Source organism: Pseudorca crassidens, chromosome 15, assembly GCF_039906515.1.
Source record: "Pseudorca crassidens isolate mPseCra1 chromosome 15, mPseCra1.hap1, whole genome shotgun sequence".
In the NCBI taxonomy this organism is placed as follows: domain Eukaryota; kingdom Metazoa; phylum Chordata; class Mammalia; order Artiodactyla; family Delphinidae; genus Pseudorca; species Pseudorca crassidens.
The window spans coordinates 24,275,317-24,297,634 of record NC_090310.1 but is presented as its reverse complement, the minus strand read 5'-3'; the positions used below and the strand labels follow the sequence as shown (position 1 = coordinate 24,297,634).

At 47.1% G+C, this 22,318-nt stretch overlaps 1 protein-coding gene and 1 long non-coding RNA gene across 3 annotated transcripts in view; one reads left to right on the top strand and one right to left on the bottom strand.

Moving 5' to 3' along the window:
• Positions 1-1,052: 1,052 nt before the first annotated feature.
• Positions 1,053-12,684, bottom strand: LOC137207099 (uncharacterized). Of its 2 annotated transcripts, none has more exons than XR_010934932.1 (5): positions 12,378-12,684; positions 12,158-12,288; positions 11,879-12,053; positions 11,602-11,741; positions 1,053-1,196 (listed from the first exon to the last, which is right to left on the bottom strand). It is a non-coding gene; the product is annotated as an uncharacterized lncRNA (long non-coding RNA). The 2 variants fall into 2 exon arrangements; XR_010934931.1 differs by lacking the exon at positions 1,053-1,196 and adding an exon at positions 7,363-8,674.
• A 522-nt stretch (positions 12,685-13,206) lies between these two features.
• Positions 13,207-22,318, top strand: part of XYLT1 (xylosyltransferase 1) — a 304,486-nt gene continuing 295,374 nt past the window's right edge. The window contains exon 1 of the mRNA XM_067706537.1: positions 13,207-13,605. Within this exon, the coding sequence (XP_067562638.1) occupies positions 13,258-13,605 (348 nt within the window). The 5' untranslated portion in view covers positions 13,207-13,257. The remainder of the gene's footprint in view (positions 13,606-22,318) is intronic.

Sequence of the window (22,318 nt, the reverse complement as noted above, 5' to 3'; positions counted from 1 at the left end):
GGCAGACTGGAAGTGCCAGTGAATTCATGTCCCTTGAGAGCAGCACTCAACCACTAACTGCTAAGAATTGGTGTATAAATACCTCAGCTCCCTGCCCTTTGGGCACATTTTACATGGTGCTTCCCAGATACATTGCTTCCTAAGATACATTTTACAGGCTTCCTTCCCTCCGCTGCTTCAATTTCCCACTCCTCTACTGGTGTTTCCTGCCAAATTACTTCCACTTGAATCGCTATCTCAGAGTCTGTTTCTAGGGTAACCGACTAAGGAAGATGTGTTGGCAATTGGTAAGAAAAGTTAGATTAAACCATTTAGACTGAAGTTGAGCCATAGATTCTGGAGTCTGATTCCCTGGGTTGGAGCCTCAGCCCTACCTTACAACTCTTATGACTTTGACTAAGTTTCTCTACCCTAAAATCTCATGTCTCTTATGTGTCTAATCGGGATAACTATACTATCTACCTCATAGGGATACTGTGAGGATGAAATGCAATGCCATAGTGCAGCTGGAGCTCTTAGCAGAGGGATCGGCACGTAGTAAACGTTTAATAAGATGTAATTATATGTGATTTTATGAGGCAATGACTGGTCCACCAAATAATCAGACATTGGATCCAGACTGAAAAAGAGTGGGTTGGATTTTCTGGGGCTCAACCCTAGAGGATGCATTTGTAGCCAAGATCATAAAGCTCTGGGCTTGTTACTAGGGTGACATGAGCACCACCCTCACCAAATGACACCAGCCACTCTGGGGTTGGGCAGAAAATGGAACAGACCGTGCCTTATCTTGTCTTGATGAACAAACTGGATTACATATTTCTCCAAAGGGACCCATTTAACTAAAGTAATTATTAAAAATTAGCAGGATTAGCTTTATGACCTTCTGAAAAGTAGGGGACACTATCATATTTTATTTGGTTCCATGTTAAGCCCGAGTTGTTCATTGGCTCAATGTATAATTCTGCTGTGACTGTGGGACTTTGAAGAGTTGTCTCCCTTCTCTTAGCCTAGGTCCTCATCTGTCAAAAGGCAATAATAATGCTCACCTTAAAGGGATATCCTGAGATACGATGACTTATGTGTAGAGGACTGTACAAGGTCTAGCATGGAGCAGATGGCCAACATTTACTGTTTTGTCCTCCTCTGTTAATGTTTCTCCAGTGATGTTAACTTGGATAGAACTTGGTTTTTTCAACCTGTAGGATATAGAGCATGTGTCAGGGCTGAAGTGACCATCATTAAATTGGCAGAAATAATCCAGCAGGTATGGCAAATGCATGGCACATAAACCACAATTTCCCTGTCCACAATAACAGCAGACATTACTAATCGATCATTACGCTCTTCATCTGAGTCTGGATACAGTCCCAGAATTTTTCCAGCAGAGCACTCTAGGCCACCACTACCAACTGATCAAATTTGGCGTGCAAGATGAAAGTTATTTGCTAACCTCTAGTGTAAGCTTAAAAATAGTGGAGTTTAGCACAATGTCTGGTACTCGATAAATACTTAATAAATGGATGACTAAAGGATAAATGCAATGAGGTTAGTTAATACTGTCATCACCTATGTCTTCACTAGCAATCTTACTCAATGATCAAGCTCAAATTCCTCCAAGTTCCTCCTCCCATAATGTGGATCTTTCCTTAGTGGTTGAAGGTTTTGGAGGAAACCTGGAATGCTCATAACTATAGGTTCAAAGGAACCTCCTCTGAAAATATGTATATTGGTATGATCTCATCTTGGGATATTAAATCTCCTTTAAGTTACAGCATTTTAATCTAGTGCTGGCTGCACAGAAACTTCCCAGAAGTGTAAGTTTCTGAAGCACTTGTTCTGGCAACAAAGGAGAAATCCTTAATTGGTAGAACATAACCAACTATTTTCTGAGCAGGTGGTACATCTCTAAACTGTATGTCAGGAGAATTACTACTGAGCTGTAACGCTGAAGCTGATGGTGGTCTCCTTAGGAAATTGGTTTTAGCCATGGGAATGACTGCCCTTTTAAAGTAAAGAGACCGGCATCTGACAACAAGTCTGCAATTCCAAACATCCCATGCTATTAGTCACTGCAAGATTGATTCCTGGTCCAATGTTTGCTTTTTTCTATTATAAATTTAAAAGTATTGATTACATTTATACAATTGTGAAAATTAAACATATTTATTATAAATGCAGAAAATTTGAGAGAAGAAAACAACGTCATCCATAGAGTCACCACTAGAGGATAGTATTAAAATCTGGAGTATTTCCCTCTTGTCATTTTTCTATGATATTTTAGCACAATTATGTTGGCGTACTATACGTAAAGATTTTACATTCTGATTTTTTTTCCAATTTAACTTTATAACATGGCATTTCTCCATGTTTTTGCAAACTCTCCACACACATTTTAGTTGTATAAATATTCCAATAAGTGAATATGCCATAATTTACTTAACCTTTAGATGGTATTGTCCAATGTTAGGTTGATTCTGATGTTCTGCTATTGTAAAAAATGCTATGATGACTATATTTGTATATAAGGTTTTTTCTGTATATATGAATGTATGAGTATTTCCTTGGAATACTTGGGTAGATTCCAAATCTTTCTTTGTCTCTATCTCTGTCTCTCTCTCTCTCAGAGATATAAAATACATAAAGGGATAAAGTATACACATCTTAAGGGTAGAGCTAAACTACTCTTTATGCATGTATCCGGGTACCACTACCCAGGTCAAGGTGTAGTACTTTTCCAGCACACCAAAAGGCACCCACGAGTCCTTTCTATGCCATGATTTTTCAATAAAAATTTGCACTTTGCACCCTACAAAGAAATACATCTCCTTCTTTGCCTTTAAAAACCAAAGCACTATCACTGCGTTAGACTATAGAGATGTCTTCCTTTCCCATCACTGTGGAACCTTGGTGTATGCAAGGTCCTCCCAAAGCAAGCTGCTGAGAGGTTGCTTACACCACCTACAAAGGAACTTAGAGGGGTGCTATTCAGACTCTACAAACAGCATTTAGTTCTCCTTCCATCTGTCCTTGGCATGTTGATTAGAAAGTTTGAAGATACCACATATTTTCCTCTCCAGTTTAATAAATGACTTTGGGAGAAGCCAGTGATTTTCTCTCTAGCAGCTGTGGAACTTGACAAAATTAATTTGCCAGATGATAACTCACCACGGATAATAGTGTGAATGGTAACATAAATTATCTATGTATAAAAAAATACATATAAGTAAAAATTAGAATGAATAAAAATAAACATATTTATACATATTTCTCAGATTCTTTCCTGCTCTAATCCTAATCACCACCACCCCGTTATCGTCAACACCATCACATTTATTGAGCACCTACTATGTGCCAGACATTACCTAAATTATTTATATACATCACCTCATTTAATTCTTCCCATTTTGCAGATAAGGAAACAGGCCACAGACCACACAGGGAGTACGTATCGAGACTGGCATTTGAACCCAGTGTGGTCTGCCTCCAGAACTGGCACATTTAATCACCAAGCCATACCTCTTGCTAAGGTAACGCACACTTGAAGTTTTAGGTGATGGTGATGTACTGAGCTTCCATTTAGATTTCTGACAACTGACCTATTTGAAATGGTATATGCCAATTCTGGAAAAAGGACATTTGAGCCTTATATCCTTGGTGAAATAGGTTACCCTATGTTTTGCAAAGTTAGTAAACAAATGTGGTTTACTCTGTGGTTTAATGAGCTTTACTGAGATTTAATTTACATACTGTAAAATGCACCTGTTTGGGTGTGTTTAGAGTTATGCAACCATTACCACAATCTAATTTTAGAACATATCCATCATCCCCCAAAGAAACTGTGTACACATTATCAGTCACTTCCTGTACCTGCCTTTCCCCAGCCTCTGGCAACCACTAAGCTTCTTTCTGTTTTAATAGATTTGCCTATTCTGGGCATTTCGTATAAATGAAATCACACAGTATATGGACTTTTGTGTCTGGCTTCTTCTTGAGCACGTTTCTGAGACTCCTCCATGTGGTAGCATGAATCTGTACTTCAGTCCTTTGTATTACCCACGCTGAGGCACTGGTGGTTCAGTGGTAGAATTCTTGCCTCCCTTTATGTTACCCAATAGTTGTCAACTGTGCCATTAATATTTTCACCACACTAAGCATCTTTCTTATTCTTTCCCAGTTTGTAAGGCTCAATTTATTCAAAAGTGTCTTTCCCTCCCTCAGGTCAAGCTCTGCCTGACCTCCCCATCCTCCTGTTGTAGTTTATTCTTAAAGAGTTGCTTTCTCCTTTCCTTCTTTCTTCCTTTCTTTTCTTCCTCCCTCCCTCCCTCCTTCCTCCCTCCCTCCTTCCTTTCCTTCCTTTCTTCCTTTCTTCCTTTCTTTCTTTCTTCCTTCCTTCCTTTCTTTCTTTCTTTCTTTCTTTCTTTCTTTCTTTCTTTCTTTCTTTCTTTCTTTCTTTCTCTTCTGACATTTTTATTGTTTTACTTATATTCAAGACTTTAATCCATCTGGAATCTTCTTGTACATGATATAAGTGCTCAACACTATTTTTTCCCAATGGAAAATCAGTTGGGCCAGCAACATACTTTAAAGAGACCATATTCTCCTACTGGATTCAAACATCACCTTTGTCATATAAGGAGTTCTCTGTAAGAGATCTAAATGATCTACCTTTTTCTATTCCTAAACCAGCAATAACATATTTATTAAGTTTGACTTATATTCTGATATAACTTGAGGCAAGTCTATCCTTGACACTTGTTTATTTATTGGCTATTTTAGGGCGTCTCCTCTTCCGTTTGTTTAATCTAGTCTCCTACTTTCCCTCTCTTCAACACGAAAAGCAAGTTGTTGATATTCTAATTGATACTGAAATTTTAAGTTAATTTCATTAACTTTGGTAATATTTGCATTTTATATCTTCCCACTCAGAAATATGGTATTTGTTTCCATTTGTGTGAATCTTGTTTTATGAAATTCAATGATTGTGAAAATTATTTTAAAAATACTTTTCTTCATATAATTCCTGAGCTTCTCTTCTTAACTGTTCCCCAAGTTATTTTATGGTGGTGCTATTGTGATTGGGATATTTTTTCCATCTAAGTTCTCCCATATCCATTTCAAAGTCATTATTGTTAGTATAGAGAAAAGCTATTAATATTTATATAGTTTTATTGTTTCCAGTCATCTTACAAACATGCTTATTGATTCTAGTAAGATTATTGTTTTAATTTCTATTAAAGTCTACTAGTTTCCTTAGTATACAACCAAACCATCAGTAAAAATAGTTTAAAGTTTTCTTTCCAATGCTTACACTTATTTTATTTTCCTATTTTAATGCATTTGCAAGAACTTTTGTAACTATTTAAATAATTCACCATTTGGAATAGGGTTTTTTATTCATTAGCCTAAATTATATTTAGGTGATTTCCTTCTATTAATGATTTACTTGTTGATTTATTAGAAATGACTACCAAATTTATTCAAATGGCTTTTCAGCTTCACCTTTAATATTGATGTAATTAATATATTATGTCGATACCTTCCCTCATCCAAACAAGCCTTGAATTCCTGGAATAAGCTCTCCTTTGCCATAACACTTTATGCGTTTGGTGCCAATAGCTTAGTGAAAAGGTTTGCCTTTATTCATAAGTAAAATTTATAGTTTTCTTTTCTGGTGCTATCCATCAGAAGTGGGTTTTAAAAGAATCGAAACACTTATAATTACTTTCTGTGGTCAAGGTTATCAACCCTGGCTGCGCATTAGATCATTTGGAGAGCTGTTTTAAGATGCTGACGCCTGGGGCTTCCCTGATGGCGCAGTGGTTGGGAGTCCGCCTGCCGATGCAGGGGACGCAGGTTTGTGCCCCGATCCGGGAAGATCCCACATGCCGCAGAGCGGCTGGGCCCGTGAGCCATGGCCGCTGAGCCTGCACGTCCGGAACCTGTGCTCCGCAACTGGAGAGGCCACAACAGTGAGAGGCCTGCGTACCGCAAAAAAAAAAAAAAAAAAAAAAAAAAGATGCTGATGCCTGGCATAGCCCAGAGGGATTGAATAGGAAATTCTGTGGATGGGGTTTGAACATCATTAGTTTTAAAAAATGCTCCAGGTGATTCTATCATTTGATCAAGTCTCAGCATCACTGTGTATGATTTGCAATTGTTTAAACAACATTGGAGTACCAGTAGGTGGGCACCAGCCCCAGGCCCCCTAGTACCCCCAGCCAGCTGCTCTGGGAACCTGACCCCCCAAACCAGTGGGTCAGCACCAACCCTGGACCTTCCTGGCCCTGTAGCCAGCTGCCACAGGACACAGACCCATCCACCAGAAGTCTGGCACCAGCCCCAGCCCACATAGGCCCCATAGACAAAACCCTGGGACCTGGCACAAAACACCTGCAGGTCAGCAACCTCTGCATGAGGCAGGGCCTGGCAGCCAACCAGGCCAGGGGCCAGCCCCACCCACCAGTGTGCCAACAGCAGTGGGCACTTCCACAACAGAAGAGAATATACAACCTGTATAGCAGGCACCCCTAGAATATACAGCTTTTGTTTCCAGAGGAGAGTATGCTGTTGGGTCTCATAGGATGTATCCTACATAAGGCCACCTCTCCAAGACTGGAAAATGTAACAAACCTACCTAATATGTAGACATAAATACAGAGAATTAGGCAAAATTAGGAGACAGAGGAATATGTTTCTAACAAAGGAACAAGACAAAACCCCAGAAGAAGAACTAAGAGGCTTCCAATAAATGCCCTTTTCCCTTGAGCCTTTTTGAAATGGATTCCTGAGTTATACAATTGAAAGAGACTTGAGCGACACTGAGGAATAACAACAGGTAGAAGATGGGTTGAGATGAGGGTGCAGAACAGAGGCTGCAAACAAGGTAGGAGAAGAGTTTGGGGTAAAAGGCTGAACCTACCACCTTAAAGACACAGGGACTAGACAGAAACATTGGTAACACAGAGAACCTCTGAGAGGCATGAGTGTAAAGTTAATAGCACAAAAGGGTGTTTGGACAAAAAAGATTGAGGTGTAATATTATTGGGTTGGCCAAAAGGTTCATTTGGGTTTTTCCATAAGATGTTACAGATGTTTTTTTGGTGAGATGGTATCCTTTTAACTTTTTTCTTTTTTAAATGAACTTTTTCCTAATTCATTCCATCCCCCCATCATACCACGCAAATTGTTGAGTTTTCAACAATTTCAACAATGAGTAATCATCCAAAACGACAAAAGAACTACTATGAATTAAGTGGCATTTGTCATTTATACATTACAAGAGCACGTATACACGTTTGAAAAAATAGATCTGTTACTTATTCGGCCGACAGATCATGGTGCTTTAAAGAAGTCAGACGACAGTTCACGAAACACTCCAGCGTAACCCCCTTGCTGAGGCCCCCTGGCCAGCCTGTTTAAACTTGCCCTATTCTGGTCATTCTAGCAGGTGGCTCCTTTTAATTTTCTTCGGAACACTCATCACTCTCTGACATTACTTGTTGACATATTTATTTACTTATCTTGGTCCCATCTGCAGTCTAGAATCTAGCATGCTATCTCCAGGAGAGCAGGGGCCTTCCATGTTTTATTCAGCATTGAATGCCCCGACATGAGCACCATCCTGGGTATCTCGTAGGTTCGCAATAAATATTTGGTGAATACTATTGTTAACAGTATCAATACAGGGCTTGGCACATAGTAAGCGCTCAAAAAATTTTAACTCTCACCATCACCATCGTTATCATCACCACTATCATCACTGCTGTCCTCCCACAGTTCTAAGCCTATAGCCCCAGGGACAAGATTGCACACCACTAACACACAAAATAAACATTTATTTTAAAGAAAAAAAGAAGTCTGCCAAACTAGTCTAAGACTTGGATCTGGAGTGTGTCCCCTTTTCAAACATCACATGATTGAGAGGGTAGTACAAAGGCTGTGAGGTGTCTAGAAGTGGGTCAAAGGGCTGGTACAGAACAAGGTCAGATAATCCGCTAAGCAGTGTGGTGACTTTCATGCATCTTTTCCTCAACTGGTGTCTCTTCCTCTCCCGGATCACTACCCAGCCCTGACCCCCACCCCCCAAGCTACCCTTGCAAATTGGTGGCGTTTTCTTCTGCACAGGATGGACGCCAGCTCCACTTAGGACCCCTGCTTTTCCTTGTTTCCTACAAATCTTTTCTACAGGAAAGTACTGTCTGCTGTCAGAGGACAGTTATTTGCTACCTAGAGCTCCCTCTGCTGATACAGTGGCTGGATGGTTCTCTGGAAAAGCTGCAGGTTTCAGAAGCACAGCTGGGAGTCTGGCGGGGCATGTCCTCTGCCTAAGCCTGTGGTCTGAACAGAGGCTGTTTCCTTCTCTTGGGTGGGGTTGGGGGGGGGTGTGGTACAGGTGATGCGTGTTCATGGCTTCATGTGCTTCTGGGGGCCCCGAGGGAGGGGCTTTGGGCATCCTGGCTCTTCTGACCTCCAAGCGCCCTGGAACCCTGGTGTTTGCATGCACTTGGAGAGAATTGGGAATTCCTGGGGATGGGAAGATGGATGTTCCATGCATAACTCTCCTGCTGACACTCAGGGACAGGTGACCCATGTTGATGATATCTCTCTTCTGATGACACTCAGGAACAGGTGACCCATGTTGATGATTTCACTTCTGATGATGCAGAAGTGAAACCTAGGGGGAGGTTTTTAATTTTTTAAGAGCAAAGTCAGGGTCAATTTGTAGAGTCTGGGTAAAAAAAGCCTCTAGTAAACCAAAAAGAAACAGGCACATGCTTAAGATTTTAAAAAATAATAACCACATATTTGACTAAATTTATTCTTAGGCTGAAGTTTATTTAAATTCAGAAGAAGGCATGTCAAGTCCTAGGTCTCTGGTACCTTCTGCCAGAACTATTTGAGAGAAGGGGAGAGCATTTCCTTACAGACCAGCCTGCTAACATTCCTTCAACTCTGCCATTGGTCAGTGCCAACATCTTATAGGAAATATATGATGCCACTTCCCTGTCCCTGCCCCCTAGTAAACTTAAGAAATAGGTATTACTCTCTTTCACTTTTTACACATGGAGATATTGAGGTCTGGTTAAACAACTTGCTTAAAATCATACAACTAAAAAGTTGCTGTGATGGGGTCTGCGAACTTGTGGGTACCAAGCTCCACTCGCCAGCTGTCTTGCCGCTGGAGGAACACACTAGGCTCATTTCCAGCTGCACGCCTGTCATTGGTGTTCATTGCTCAACCAGAGTTGACTCAGTGCCCTGCACTATGGAAAGTGCCAGAGAGAGCCGAGAAGAATGAGACCAGCTCCCCGCCCTTGGGGTACTTGGCAGTCCTCCATCAAAATCAAGGACTAAGTTTAGTGCCACTTCTTCTAGGCTGCCTTCCCTGACTATGCTTTTTTCCCTCTTATATCTTTCGACTCTGCCTTACTGTTATAAATGAAATCAATAATGCCTTACCTTTATTGAGCACTTACTGTGTGCCAGTCTCTATAGAAAAAAATCTTTACATGGGTTACCTAATTTAATCCTTACAAGAAATCTATGAGAAAAGCCCTATTATTATCCCCCCATTTTACAGATGAAAAAACTGAGGCATAAAGAAGGGAACAATTGATGCTGAAAGTCTCAGTTAAAAAGCGGCAGAGCTGGCAATCTGACAGCTCCTTGAGGGTGAAGACCGTGCCCCGCCTCTCCTCCCGATTTCCCTCTCGGCCCCGAGCCTAGTGCTGGGCAAACCAGGAGCTCAAAACTACTGATTCACTGATTTTCTCTCCTCTCCTTGGAAAGCAGTGATGAAACAAGATTTGGGGATGGGGAAGGGAAGGGAATCCCACAAATCAGCTGGAACTTTTTTGAGCTCTGGCTCTCAGTTAATGCAAGAGTAAGAACCATACTTAAAAAGAAAAATTCCTTAGGGAATCTTCTTCATTTCTATATCTCGCCTGCCCAGCATGACGCCTGGCACATAATAGGGTCCAATACATCTGTGTTGAACGACTGAATGAGCTTTAAAAATTCTCAAGAAACTTGCTGCTGTTGCTAATGGCTGCTGCCGCCGGAGTCTCAGGCAGTGCTTGAGCTCCACGAAGGTGCCTGAGGTGCTGCTCGTCTGCCCTGGGGCAGGAAGGTGGGCCCTAGAATTCTGCCTTCCCGCTCCTCTATCTCAGGTGATTTTTTCATCCTAAAAACCTCACATAAGCTGTTTATGGCACCCATAACCTGCCCGGAGCTTTTAAACCTCTTTTTCATGTGGCATTTTAGGAGTTGAGATAAACAAACCACTCTTTCTCCAGGGACTTGGGGGCCTGGATCCTTAACCTCACTCCTTCAGCCTGTGGCCCTCGAGGGAGCTGAACCAGAGTGTGGGCCCCAAAGGACTGTGGTTAAACGTATCACGTGGAGGAAGCAGATAACATCATTGCTGCTTAGAGGAAGAACGCAGCAGAGCCGTTGAAGCAAAGACGGGCCAGAGGGCAGGGATGACAAGAGTCTCCAGGGCAGCCTCTGCTGGATTGAAAAGCTCTCTTTAGACATTGAGGAAGAGTTTTGGGGACATGACATGATGATCTTGGGGACCATCTCATCCAATCCTTCATTTGGCATGAAAGAAACTGAAGTCCTGGGAAAGGAGTGGCTTGCCCAAGGTCATGTAAGCATCACAGTGGCTGCATAGAGTAGAAGCAGCCTCCCCGGCACCTATTCCCACCTTCCTGTCAGATCCTGATCCCTATAGAACATCCAGGTGGTTGTAGGGAAGCTGGCTTCGCCTGGGTGCCAGAGGAGGTATATGGGACCTTGGCCAAGCTGATCAGCACATTCTATCTTTCTGGCCACAGTGCTTAGTTTAGGGGTGACCTATGACCTAAAGCTGGTTCAAAAAGAGAGAATATCTGGACCTTTGAGGAGAATGCTGGGAAATACTGACCCTCCTTCTCCTCGGCTAGAAATGAACAAAGGATACAATTAATTGATGTCTGGCTGTGACATGAAGAGAGGACCTCAGGATGAAGCAGACCTCGTGAAAGGCAGAGAGGAGAGATGGAGAGTAAAAGAGTCCTAGGTCATAGTTCTGATTTGCTGGATCAAACTTCACCTGATATCTTTACTCTAGAACATTTTGTTATATGATCCAGCAAACTCTATTTTTAAAGGTATAATAAATGCTTTATTACTTGTAACCAAAATATTCCCAGGTGATAAACAGATGACAAAAGACTTGTGGCGTGGCCATAGGAGCTCGCCTCTGTTCGAGCTCACTCCTGGTTAGGTGGGCTAAGCGCAAGGGGGAGGCCTCTGTGCCTGGCTCCACGGCTGGCCAGGTTTGGGTAATCTGAAGGCTGAGTCTCATTTGAAGTTCAGACCACGCCCCCCGCCACCAGCTGCCATTTTACACTCCCAGTTCAGGGAAGCGGGCTCGCTTATTACACGGATCCAGAAAGCATCTTTTTGGTGGTCACTCCTGCCCCACCCTCATGAACCCATAGCACTTTGTGCACATCTCCAAAGTGACACTGACCTCACTGCTTGTTAACGACCGACATGCACGTCAGGCTCCTCTAGACCCCAAGCTTGCTGAAGGGGAAATGAAGCCTTACCCACCTTTGGATTCCTGCACCTTGCCCAGTGTCTGACACAGCTTGATGTCCACAGACTGTCGTTGAGTGGATGAAACCATCTCTTCCCTGCCTCCTCTGATGGATCCTCTTTATTCCTTCACTTTCCTCCCTTAAAATTAGGATCTGGTTTACAAACACAGTGGACAAGATGCAAAACGTTCACCCCGAGTCCAAGACTGACAAGCCGGGGATTTGATCTGCTATTGTATTCTGATAGTGCTAAGTCCTGTCTGGGCCACCCACTCCCTCTATCCGCTCACCATGTGTTCAGGGCTGCTGGGCAAGAGGACAGGGGAGGGAAAGACTGAGTCAGAGAAGGCTGACTATGAAACTTGAGGCCGTTGGGATCGTCAGCCTTAACCGTCGTTGGCAGAGGAGGAAGCTCAGGCCCAGGGAGGAGTCCTCCTGGCTCAAGGTCACCAGGACAGTCCAGCCCTGATGGGAAAGAACTCCACTTTAGAAGGCAAGACCTGTTCCCCCAGGAGGTGGGCCCTGTGCAGTCAGGAAGACGGGCTTCAGGGTGGATGAGAAGAATGGACCTGGTGGAACGCAGGGGCCAGACTTTGGGGCTTGCAGCCAGTGAAGGTTGAGAAACTCCACTGGGTCTCCCTTTCCCCATGAAAAGCACTTGCTTGCCAACTGGGTTTGGAAGTCTCTTGGCTTGTTCGTCCTTAGGGATCAGAGAAGTGACTCAATAAAGCACTTAGTACAGTACATCTTTGGCACTAGGGGGTGGGGTGTGATTCAGAAGTCACTCACACTCATTTGTAGCCTCCTCCCTGCCCCTTCAAACCAGGGATCCAGGGATCCGCAGCGTGAGCCCCTTCCCTGGACGACACATTCCTGACACGTTTCTCCCGTCTCCACCTGCCAAGCAGTCTCTGTGCTCATAGAAGACACCTGGACCGCAAACTCCGGACGGGGAGCCCGCTCCACTCAGCTGCCTCGTGCTTGCTTCCCACATGGAAGGGGATCTTAGGACCTCCAGAGCTTCCCGACCACCCCTAGATTCTGAGCGGGCCGACCCTCACCCAAAGCTCCCCCTGCTTTTTTGACCCCTCCTCGTCTTCTCGGCCGCGGGAACTGTCCCCCTTCCCCCACCCACTCCGGCTCGGGTGCTGGGGGTGGGGTGTGGGCCCCTTCAGCTCGCCCCCACCCCCTTCCGCTCCCTCCTCCTTTTCCCTCCCGTGCTCCGCCCCCAGGCCCCACCCCTCTCCACCCCAGCCCGCTTGCCCGCAGCCTCTTCCCCACCCCCGGCGACCCCAGCCCAGGCAAGGGGCTGCGGGGCGGGGGGGAGCCCCGCGGGCTAGGCCCCCCGCCCTCCCCGCGCGCCCCGCCCGAACGCGCGCGCCCGCCGCCCCCTTCCGCGGCCTCCAGCTCCCCGCCTCCCCGCCTCCCCGCCTTTCCCTCCTCCTGGTGACGTCCGGGTCCCTGCCCGTCTGAAAACTCCGCGCCGCGGCGGTGAAGGCGGCGGCGGCGGCGGAGGAGCGGCGGCGAGCCGAGGCAGCGGCGGCGGCGGCGGCGGCCAGAGCGGGAGCCTGAGCGGCGGCGGCGGCGGCCGCGGGAGCCGCGGGGAGCGCGGGGGCGGCCCGTAGCGCCCGGGGTCCCCCGCGCCCCGCTCGCTCGCCGCGCTCCGAAGATGGTGGCGGCGCCGTGCGCTCGGAGGCTGGCCCGGCGCTCGCACTCGGCGCTGCTCGCGGCGCTCACCGTGCTGCTGCTGCAGACGCTGGTCGTGTGGAATTTCAGCAGCCTCGACTCCGGGGCCGGGGAACGCCGCGGGGGTGCAGCGGTCGGTGGCGCGGAGCAGCCGCCCCCGGCCCCGCGCCGCGAGCGCCGGGACCTGCCCGCCGAGCCGGCTGCAGCCCGAGGAGGAGGCGGCGGAGGCGGAGGAGGACGGGGGCCGCCGGCGCGGGCGCGAGGAGGCGGCCCCGGAGCACCCCGCGCGCAGCAGCCGGCCAGCCGAGGGGCACTGGCCGCGCGGGCGCTGGTAAGTAAGATGCCTTTTCGGCTCGCGTCCCGGAGGGAAGGAGGGAGGCAAGCGGGCAGGCGGCCCGACCCCACGCCCCCCAGCCCTTGAACCCCGCTCATCAGACCGGGACTCCCCAAGCCTGCTGGCTCCACATCTCTTTCCCCTGGAAACCGGGGTTCGGTCCCTTCCCAGGCTCAGGGGCCGAGGGCTGCCCCATCCCGAGTCTGAGGACTGCCCCCTTGGGGTCTGGGGAAGTTATCTCCAGAGGAGGCGCTTTGGGGGTTACCGGAGCCTGGCTGGGCCCCTGTACCCCGTCACTCTCGCTGGGCGCCCCGACTTGCTCTGTGCATGTGGGTGTTGGCGCCTCGCTCCCGGTCTGAGTGCCTGGACCGTGCCGGGATCCTCAGCTGCTGCTCTAGGCGGTGGTGCTCACCGCATCTCTGGATTTTGCCCAGCTGGGTGCAGGCAACTCAGTCCTCAGCTTGCTGCCTCGTTGTTTTTGCCTAGCCTGAGAGGGAGGGGGTCTGGGATCGGTGCCCCAAGTCCTCAGCCGTGCCCCGGAGTCAAGACTCAGTCTTGGGTGCCTGGTCTTACTTTGAGTATCCTGTCTTCCATCCCTGGATGTCTGAGACTCTTGTCTCCACCCTGCCCGTGTCTAACCTTGCCCTGTCCTGGTGCCCTCTCTCCAGTGTCAGGGCATGGCCCCTTCTCCTAGGTGGTTGTGTTTGGCTCTCTGTCTTGTGTGTGTGGCTAATTCCTGTCACCAGCTGTGTGTCAGATCACATCATCTCGACTTAGGCTTCTGTGGGTTTACTTTGCCCTCCTTGGGTGTGAACAGACCAGGCTCTGAAACTGTTCCTTCCGCAGATCTTCTGGGGCCATCAGGGTGTCTTCTACCCTGCCCCCAACTTCTCCAGGGGTGACTTTCACACCTTCTTTGGGCTGATTTGTTTAGCCCACTGAGCTAGGACCACACAGGAGAGGTCAGAGTCCCCAACTTCGGGCCAGGGTCTCAGTGCCCTGTGGGCGTGTCTGTCTTGAGGCATAACGATGTGCTGTGTGTCTGTCTGTATCTTCATTACTCCAATTGCCTAGAGAGTTTCTCCCAGCCCTTGCGGACATTAGACACCAGGGGGTAGTTTCAGGCTCTCAGGTGTTGAATGCATGTCTCTGTCGTTTGTCACTTTGGGAGGCTTCACTGAAGGCTGCCTTCGGACACAGCGTGATGCTCTTTGATCTGCTAAACTTCTTTGGAGTCAAGGCAACCCTCTTTGCCACAGCGCTGCTCTTTGTACTTGTGGGCTGAGCCAGCCCAAGACGTGATGCGATGGCATTTCACGTTGCTGGCTGGTCTGTGTGGGTAGCAGGGAGAGACATCTTTTCCCCATTTGTGGGGAGGAGAGTGGAGTGAGATTCCTGATGGAGAACCAGAACATTCCGAATGCCTCTTATTTATAGCAAAGAGTACTCTCAGACACTGCCTTTGAACTCCAGGAGTGGATAGAAGAAACGCAATTAGAAGTTCTTTCTAGATTCGGAGGCCTGCGGGGAGGTGGGGTGGGAGGGGGTCAGGACATGCACCACTAGCCTGGGGAACACGTGGGAGGCATAGGGCTTACTGTACCCTTTGCACCCGGGGGTCCGGACAGGCATCAGGAGGTGCCTTTCCAGGCAAATACCACCTGTTGAAACAAGCGGAGGGAAGGAAGGAGGCCTGGCTGGTTGATTTCTTCCTGGGTCCCTGACATTTTGGGTCCTGTGTCCACACCTGCTCTTTGTGCGTTCAGTTCTGTGTCTTACTGTCTCATCCCCCAGCTCGGCTGCACTGAGGTTTGCAATTGGGAAGGTAAGTGGGAGCGTGCCACTTTTCCTTTTTTATTCCTTTTGGAACACCAGTTCCAGCAGCAGAGTTGCTTTGCTTTTCTGAAACTCTGCTCTCACCTGTAAGTTCAGTGACTGTCCCCCTACACACATCTCCCAGTGTCTCAATTTCTTCCGATATAGACATCCCTGTATTTTGTTTTTTCTGCCCTTCTCCCTTCTTTGTGGTTGTCTACCATGCGGTTGTTCACTGCTGTCTCTCCTGGATTTGTACTTTATTTTATCTGTTTGTGTCCTCTCTCTTCCTTTCCCCGACGTCTACCCCAGTGCCCTGCTAGATCCTGAAATCACAGCACAGACCTGCCGGATGGAGCTGGGGGTCTGTCCTTCTCTAGGTGTGCCCACCCAAGCGCTGCCCTTCCACAGAGCTCAAGGAGACCAGAAGGGGGCAGGCTGTTCCCAAAGTCCGGCGTTGTCTGAGCTTAGGTTGCAGGCTGGGAGGAGAGGACCAGGCCTTTCGGCAGGCCATTGAGGCCCTCAGAACATATGGTTTGTTTGCAAACCCTGCTGAGGCTGCCGGTGTGTGATGCTTTGGCGGGAGACTCAGGAGTGGGACATAAAAAAAATTCCCTGTGATTTTCCAGATGACTCTCATAAAGAGCTGGTGAGGCACGTGCTTGGGAGATGATGCTTTGTCTCTGTGCTCTGCAGAGGATGCAGGTGGGGAGGACAGTTGTGGTTTTGGGATGCAGAGGGACTCTGTGGCTCTGGTGGTGGTGGCAGTGGGTGTGTCCCAAGGAGTGTCAGGCAGGCTCTGTAGACAGAGCATTTTTTCAACCAGACCTTGCTGCTTCCTTGTGTTCACCCTCCCAGAGCTTGTACCTTTTATGTTTGGGGAGCTGCACCCCAATGGAAGGACCTGATTGTAATTTTGGTGCATTTTAAGAAGTCAAAAAGAAACACCCAGTTTCTCAAGCAGACAGAGCCAGAGAGAGTGCAGGTGGCGGCGAGCCGGTCATATCCCTAAAAGATCTGCAAGCTCCCCTTTTCCTCTCCACCCCTGTCAGAGCTCTTACATATTAGAATTATTGGGTGGATGGCAGCTGAGTTTTGCGGCCGTGATACTCATCCCTTCATTGGGTCTCCAGTAAGCTGTGGATTTTATTGTCATCTCAGAATGTAAGAAACAGATGGGCTCACTTATGAAGGGAGGGAAAACATTGAGGAGAGTGTCAAAAAGATCACACTACAGGTTCTGAATCAATTTTGGGGAGAATGAAAGAGAACTGTATGTTAATGTAACGAATGTTTATTTTCTTTCCCTTTGCCCCCAGTGATCCTCTGAAGTCCTCACATATATTGCTTGTGCCCTTAGATAAACTATTACCCAGTAAGTTTCATTTAAGAAACCTAATTTTTTATTGTGCACACACACACACACACACACACACACACACTCACACACTCTTAAAGTAGAATGGACTTTCTGTATTGTCTGACTCCTTTGAAATGTTGATTTTTCGGCAGAAATTCCTCATACTTCAGATTACTCAGATAACTCAGGACTTTTTCAGACATTGGCAGTGACTTTGAAAAATTGGTTCACTGTATCCAGATCGCCTCTGGTTCTAACAGCCTCAGAGGCGTAGCTTTTCTTTCTATCCAAATGTTTTGAGACCAGAGAGAACAGAGGGTATTTTATTGATGGTTTGTTTTTCTCACACTCTCAATGGAGGTTTATTTTGCCTGAGCAGTGCATTACACTTTGTATACAGAAATATGCATCACTGAACAATATTTATCTTGATGCAAATGTTGCCATCTGCTTAATCATGTACTGGAAAATGTTAAATAGATAAATAAAAGTAGAAATTATTATATGCTTATATATATTTTACATATATATTCACTTTCCTTCCAGTCTTACACTTTAGACGTTCTCTCTAGTTTATCACTTCTTTTTATTTTAATCTTCCAGAAGGTTGAGTGTCAGATGCTTGCTGTTTTGCAAATAGGAAGCCAAAGCATAAGTTCCTGTTTGCTGGGGATTGTCCAACTTTGATCCATGGTCTTAATAGAAAAGGAAATTACTTTGAGCTAGAGCATATATCTGACATTGTTGTGTGTGTGTGTGTGTGTGCGTGTGTGTGTGTTTCCCCAGAAAACAAAATATCCTTAAGGATATCTCTGCAGTAAGTGTCTGTCCTTCCACCCAGAGTTATTTATGATCAGTGGGGCCTTAAATCTACATGCAGAAAGACAAAAATGCAAGCTGCCAGCATAATTGGACCTGGTCTCTATCTTGGTCAATACTGCCCTAAGACTTGTCACTTATAACTCTCCCGGTTTTTCCTTTGCATCTCCCATTTCTATTGCCCCCAGCCCCTATCTACCAGAACCAGAGAGAAAATACTTTAGGGAAAATGAAAAAATAAATAAAATACAAACTCAACCTCAACAAAACCCAAGCTCAAAGGAAGGGGTATGGGAACAGGAGAAGAGTCACATGAAACCCGTGCCAGGCCCCAGCACAAGCGAAAGAGGCCTCCATTAACTCTCCTTGGGTCCGCCTTTGCCGGGTTCAGGTCCCGGCTCTGCTCTTGGCCACCCCTGGGATCTTGGGCAATCATTCTCACTTCGTTCCTCTGAAAATCAGGGCCACCTCATAGGGTTATGTGAGGCTGAAATGTAATAATACGTGGGAGCCAATTTGCGCCTGGCACATAATAATAACAACGGCCAAATGTGAGCCGTTGTTCTTAAAAAGAAACTCTTAGTATGTTTGAAAATAAGCAAATTTTCGCAATTATTCATCTTCCCAAGCCAAGTAAGGCTTGAGTGTAATCCAAGGCAATAGAGTGCGTCCAACTCCTCTGTGTGTCAGCCGTGGAGCAGGATGGAATGTGGGGGAGGGAGGAGCATTGTTGAGTGCCAGCTGCCGGGCATCCTTCAGGTGTTTTGCATATATGATGTTATCTTTTTTATTACTACTACTATTATTATTAATTTGCAATCACAGAGTGGTATGCAGTTAATAGAACAGCAGTTATTTTGTACAAGTTGAATCAAAGACAGTTGAAGATGGGGAAAAAGCCAAACTCTATCTGTAACTAATTTGTACCACGTACCAATAAAACCTGCTTTAAATTTCTGTGCCAATTTAAACCCCTGTACTCTACCAGGCAAGGTTGGTGGCTATTGAAAATACCATTAAGGACAGGGCTATCTAAAGACAAACTTGATAGTATGTTATTTTTACAAAAATGAAAAGGTACTGTACAGTGTCCAGTTTAAAAACAAATCATAAATCATGCACATATGATGTTAATTGCTCACACAAAAAAATAATAATTCAGGATGTAAGAAGGTGTTGTATACAGAATTGAGACTAAGGACTCCTGGCTAGAGATTGCTGCCCTTCTGAGTACCAGTTACGTGGCAGGGATAATGAAAGCTCTGCAGACATTACCTCACTATCTCAGTGAATCTTCCTAACTCTGTGGGATAGAACTGTTGCTGTCCCCACTTCACAGATGAGGAAACTGAGGCTCAGAGCAGGGAAGCAGCTTGCAATGCTGGGGTTGCAGCACAACTGGGATCCAGACCCAGGACTGCCCCATTCCAATCGATGTGCAGATTTCAGAGTGCCTTGTCTGTGTAGTTCTTTGACAAACCTTAAATGCAGCCAGCTCATTCCTGAAAATCTTCATACCACTTTTCTCACTTGTTGCAGATTCCTAAACATGTGCCAACCCTGAGATACACAGTTTTCCTTGAATCAGACCCCTGAATAACGAGACAAATAGAAGGGTAATCATAATAACGGTAATGATGCCTGTGTAGCAGTTAGGTGTGCCAGGCACTGTTCTTGTCCTCCTTATGTATTTTATTTCTTTAAGGAATGCACTGTTATGTTTCAACAGCCAACAGTCACGATGCTTAATAGAACCAGGCCCTGTTTGGGGTGTTTTACAAATATTAGCTCATTTAAACCTCATGCTACAGTGAGGAAACTGAGGCGTAGGGAGCTTAAGTAACTTTCCCAAGGTTCACAGTGTAAATGGCAGAGCCGGGATTTGAACCCAGGCAGTCTGTGTTCTCAGTCTCTCTATTCCACAGTCTCCCTCTTCTAAGCATCTTGTGAAGGGCCCCAACCTTGGAACCACAGACCCCATTTAAGGAGGTGCATAGGTAAGTGATTCGGTCACAGTGCCCTGCCCCAAGGACAGGATTTTATGGTCCAGGAAAAGAAGGTATCACCCTTTAGTGAAATATGCATCGTGCACCCTAGGGAGTAATTGAACTTGAACTGCTGAGTTGGTGGAGGAAGGTGTTTTGAATTCAACTCCCCCAGCCAGGGGAGGAGGGGAAGAGGGTGCTGTGCAAGCTTCCTTGACCAGAGAGACAGACTCCTGCTGGTCTGCTCACCAATGACTGTTCCCCAGGAGCCTGGGTGGAACCAGGAGGCGTCGCCAAGAACACGCAGGCACTTCCTTCTTTCCACCTGCAACAGAAACTACCTGTCTGCCCTCAGATACTCATTGGGTCGCGCCCTTCTGATCCCTGTAGGGCTGCTCCCTCCCCCATCGAAAGCCAGAGCCTTGAGAAGAAGGTGGCGGGGACAGGGCCAGTGTGTGTGTCACCTTCAGCCCGTCAACACTGTAGTGAGCAGGGAGCTGGAGTGATTACTATCAGAGTCTGCGAGCCCAGACACCTGGCCGGATGGGGAAGGGGTGGGACCCTAAAGGCATTCTCCAGTCTTCTGGGGGAGGAGAAAATCTCCTTCAGGGCCCTCTGAGGGCAACAAAATGGATTTGTTCTGTGTCAGGCCTGGTTTGTTCCAGCCAGGTGACTGCTGGCTTATCTGGGCATCTAATCCACGCTGATGTGTCCGGGGATGCTAATGACAAGCATTTCTCCTCCCAGGGGATCCTTTGCTGTAATCCTTGGCCACAAGTCACATGGTTTAAGCCCAAAGGAGTTGAGCTAATGGGGCAGAGAGATTGATGCAAACGTCCCCTACCCAAGGGGTACAGACATTGTAACTATGATCCTGATGAGAAGGAGGGGGGCTTCTCTTTATTGAGTGTTTACCTTGCTCTAGACACTGTGAAGCACTGGGAAGACATGGTCTTATTGAATCCTTGTCCTGCAAGTTAAGGGCTCTTAGTCTCATCTGTTTTACTGATTACAAGTAATAAAAGCAAGACAATAAGTTGGATGAAAGTGAGAGATAAGAGGGAACCAGACTAGGAATTGAAGGTTCGTGGTGACCCCAAAGGTTGCGTTCTTGGTTTCTACCCAATTCAGAGTCAGTAAGTCCCCTGTCCTTTACCCCTGCCCTGTCTCCCCTCCCTCCTATCCGTGCATGCATCTATCCATGCCTTCATGCGTCCACCCTTGCATCCATCCACATGTCCACCCATTCACCCATCCACCCGTCTTCCACTCCAACCGTGCCCAGCACTGGGACTGCCTTTGTGAAACAGGACAGATGTGCCCCTCCCCTCAGGGAGGGCTGGTCCAGCAGGAGAGGGTTAGGGCCACGGCCTATCAACAGAGAGCTTCCTTTCCGGTCCTAGCCCAGTTCACTCCAGAGTGGCTTCTTGGACACAAGAGAAAGGTGTCCTCTGTCAGGTGGGGCCTGGAAGCCCTCAAGTCTCCTCCCACCCCCAAAGCTGCCAGACTTGAGACCTGACTGCTCCATCCATGGAGTTCAAGCGCATCTTCTGGCCGAATAAGGAGCCCAGAGACAAACCCAGAGATGTGGTTTGTGAGGGGAGCAGCTGGTTGGAAGCTGGGAGGGCTGGGAGGCGTGTCATGAAGTGTCAGGTTGAGGGAGCAGTGTGTGACCCAGACACATTCCTTCGCCTCCTGGGGCTTGGTGTCCTCACCTGCGATGCAGGGACCTTCCTACCTGGGAGGGCTTTGCGATGAGGCACAGCCCCTGCTCCCACCTTCACCTGACGCAGCCTCACCACGAGAGATGTTTCCAAGACCGGCCCTCGTATTCACGGCCCGTGGGTAGGTTTCTTTTGGCCCACACTGTCTTAAAATAAAAACTGAAGTCTAAGGATTAGGATAGAAGACAGCGCGGATGTTTGGAATGCCTTTAAAAAGTCATGAGATGTGGCAGCACTGGGCCACAGCCTTTCCTGTTGTCCACTGGCCAAGCTGGGAGGACCTTCCCGAGATCCTCCAGGTTCCCGAGAGCCCGCCCCCCCCCCCAAGATCTCTTCCTTTACCTGTGATACCTGACTGGGCCCTTTAGGCTGATAAGTTTGCAGCCTCTGCTTGGAAGATCTCCGTGTTCACTGTGACGAGCTAAAAATAAGCATCTGTGGTCACTTTTCAGTGATCCCCATATGGTTTATTCACAGCACTTCTTTACCCTGAGTGCCTTTGCCTTCCGCAGGCCTGATGGTGGTTTCCTTCCTTCTCTCCCTGCCTTTGGTGTAAACCCAGAATATGCAAATTCTTGTAAGCATTAGGCATTAGGACGTTGTGAAGGCAGTGTCCTCAACAAAAATAGAATCGTGCATTCTCCAGTTTGGTGGACTGGTCTCCCCTCTGCCGGGGGCGTGGGTAACACGCTGTTTTGAATCATCTGCCTTCACTTTTCTGAGCGCCTCACCACCTTGCCCTCCCCCGCCCCCCACAACATGTGTTGGGATGTTGTGAGTTGTCAGAGAGCTGGCCAGGGGTTGGAAGAGTGGGACGTTCCGGAGCATCTTGGCTCAGGTCCCGACTCTGTCAAGGGACAAACCCTGACTTTCACCTCTGAGTCTTTTTGGCATTTCTGCCAGATGATGCTAATAAGCTCACTCCACCCCCTCACTGACTTGTGAGGATGTAATTCGATAAACAGATGAGAAAGCATTTGGAGGCTCAGAAACCCTGCGTGAATATA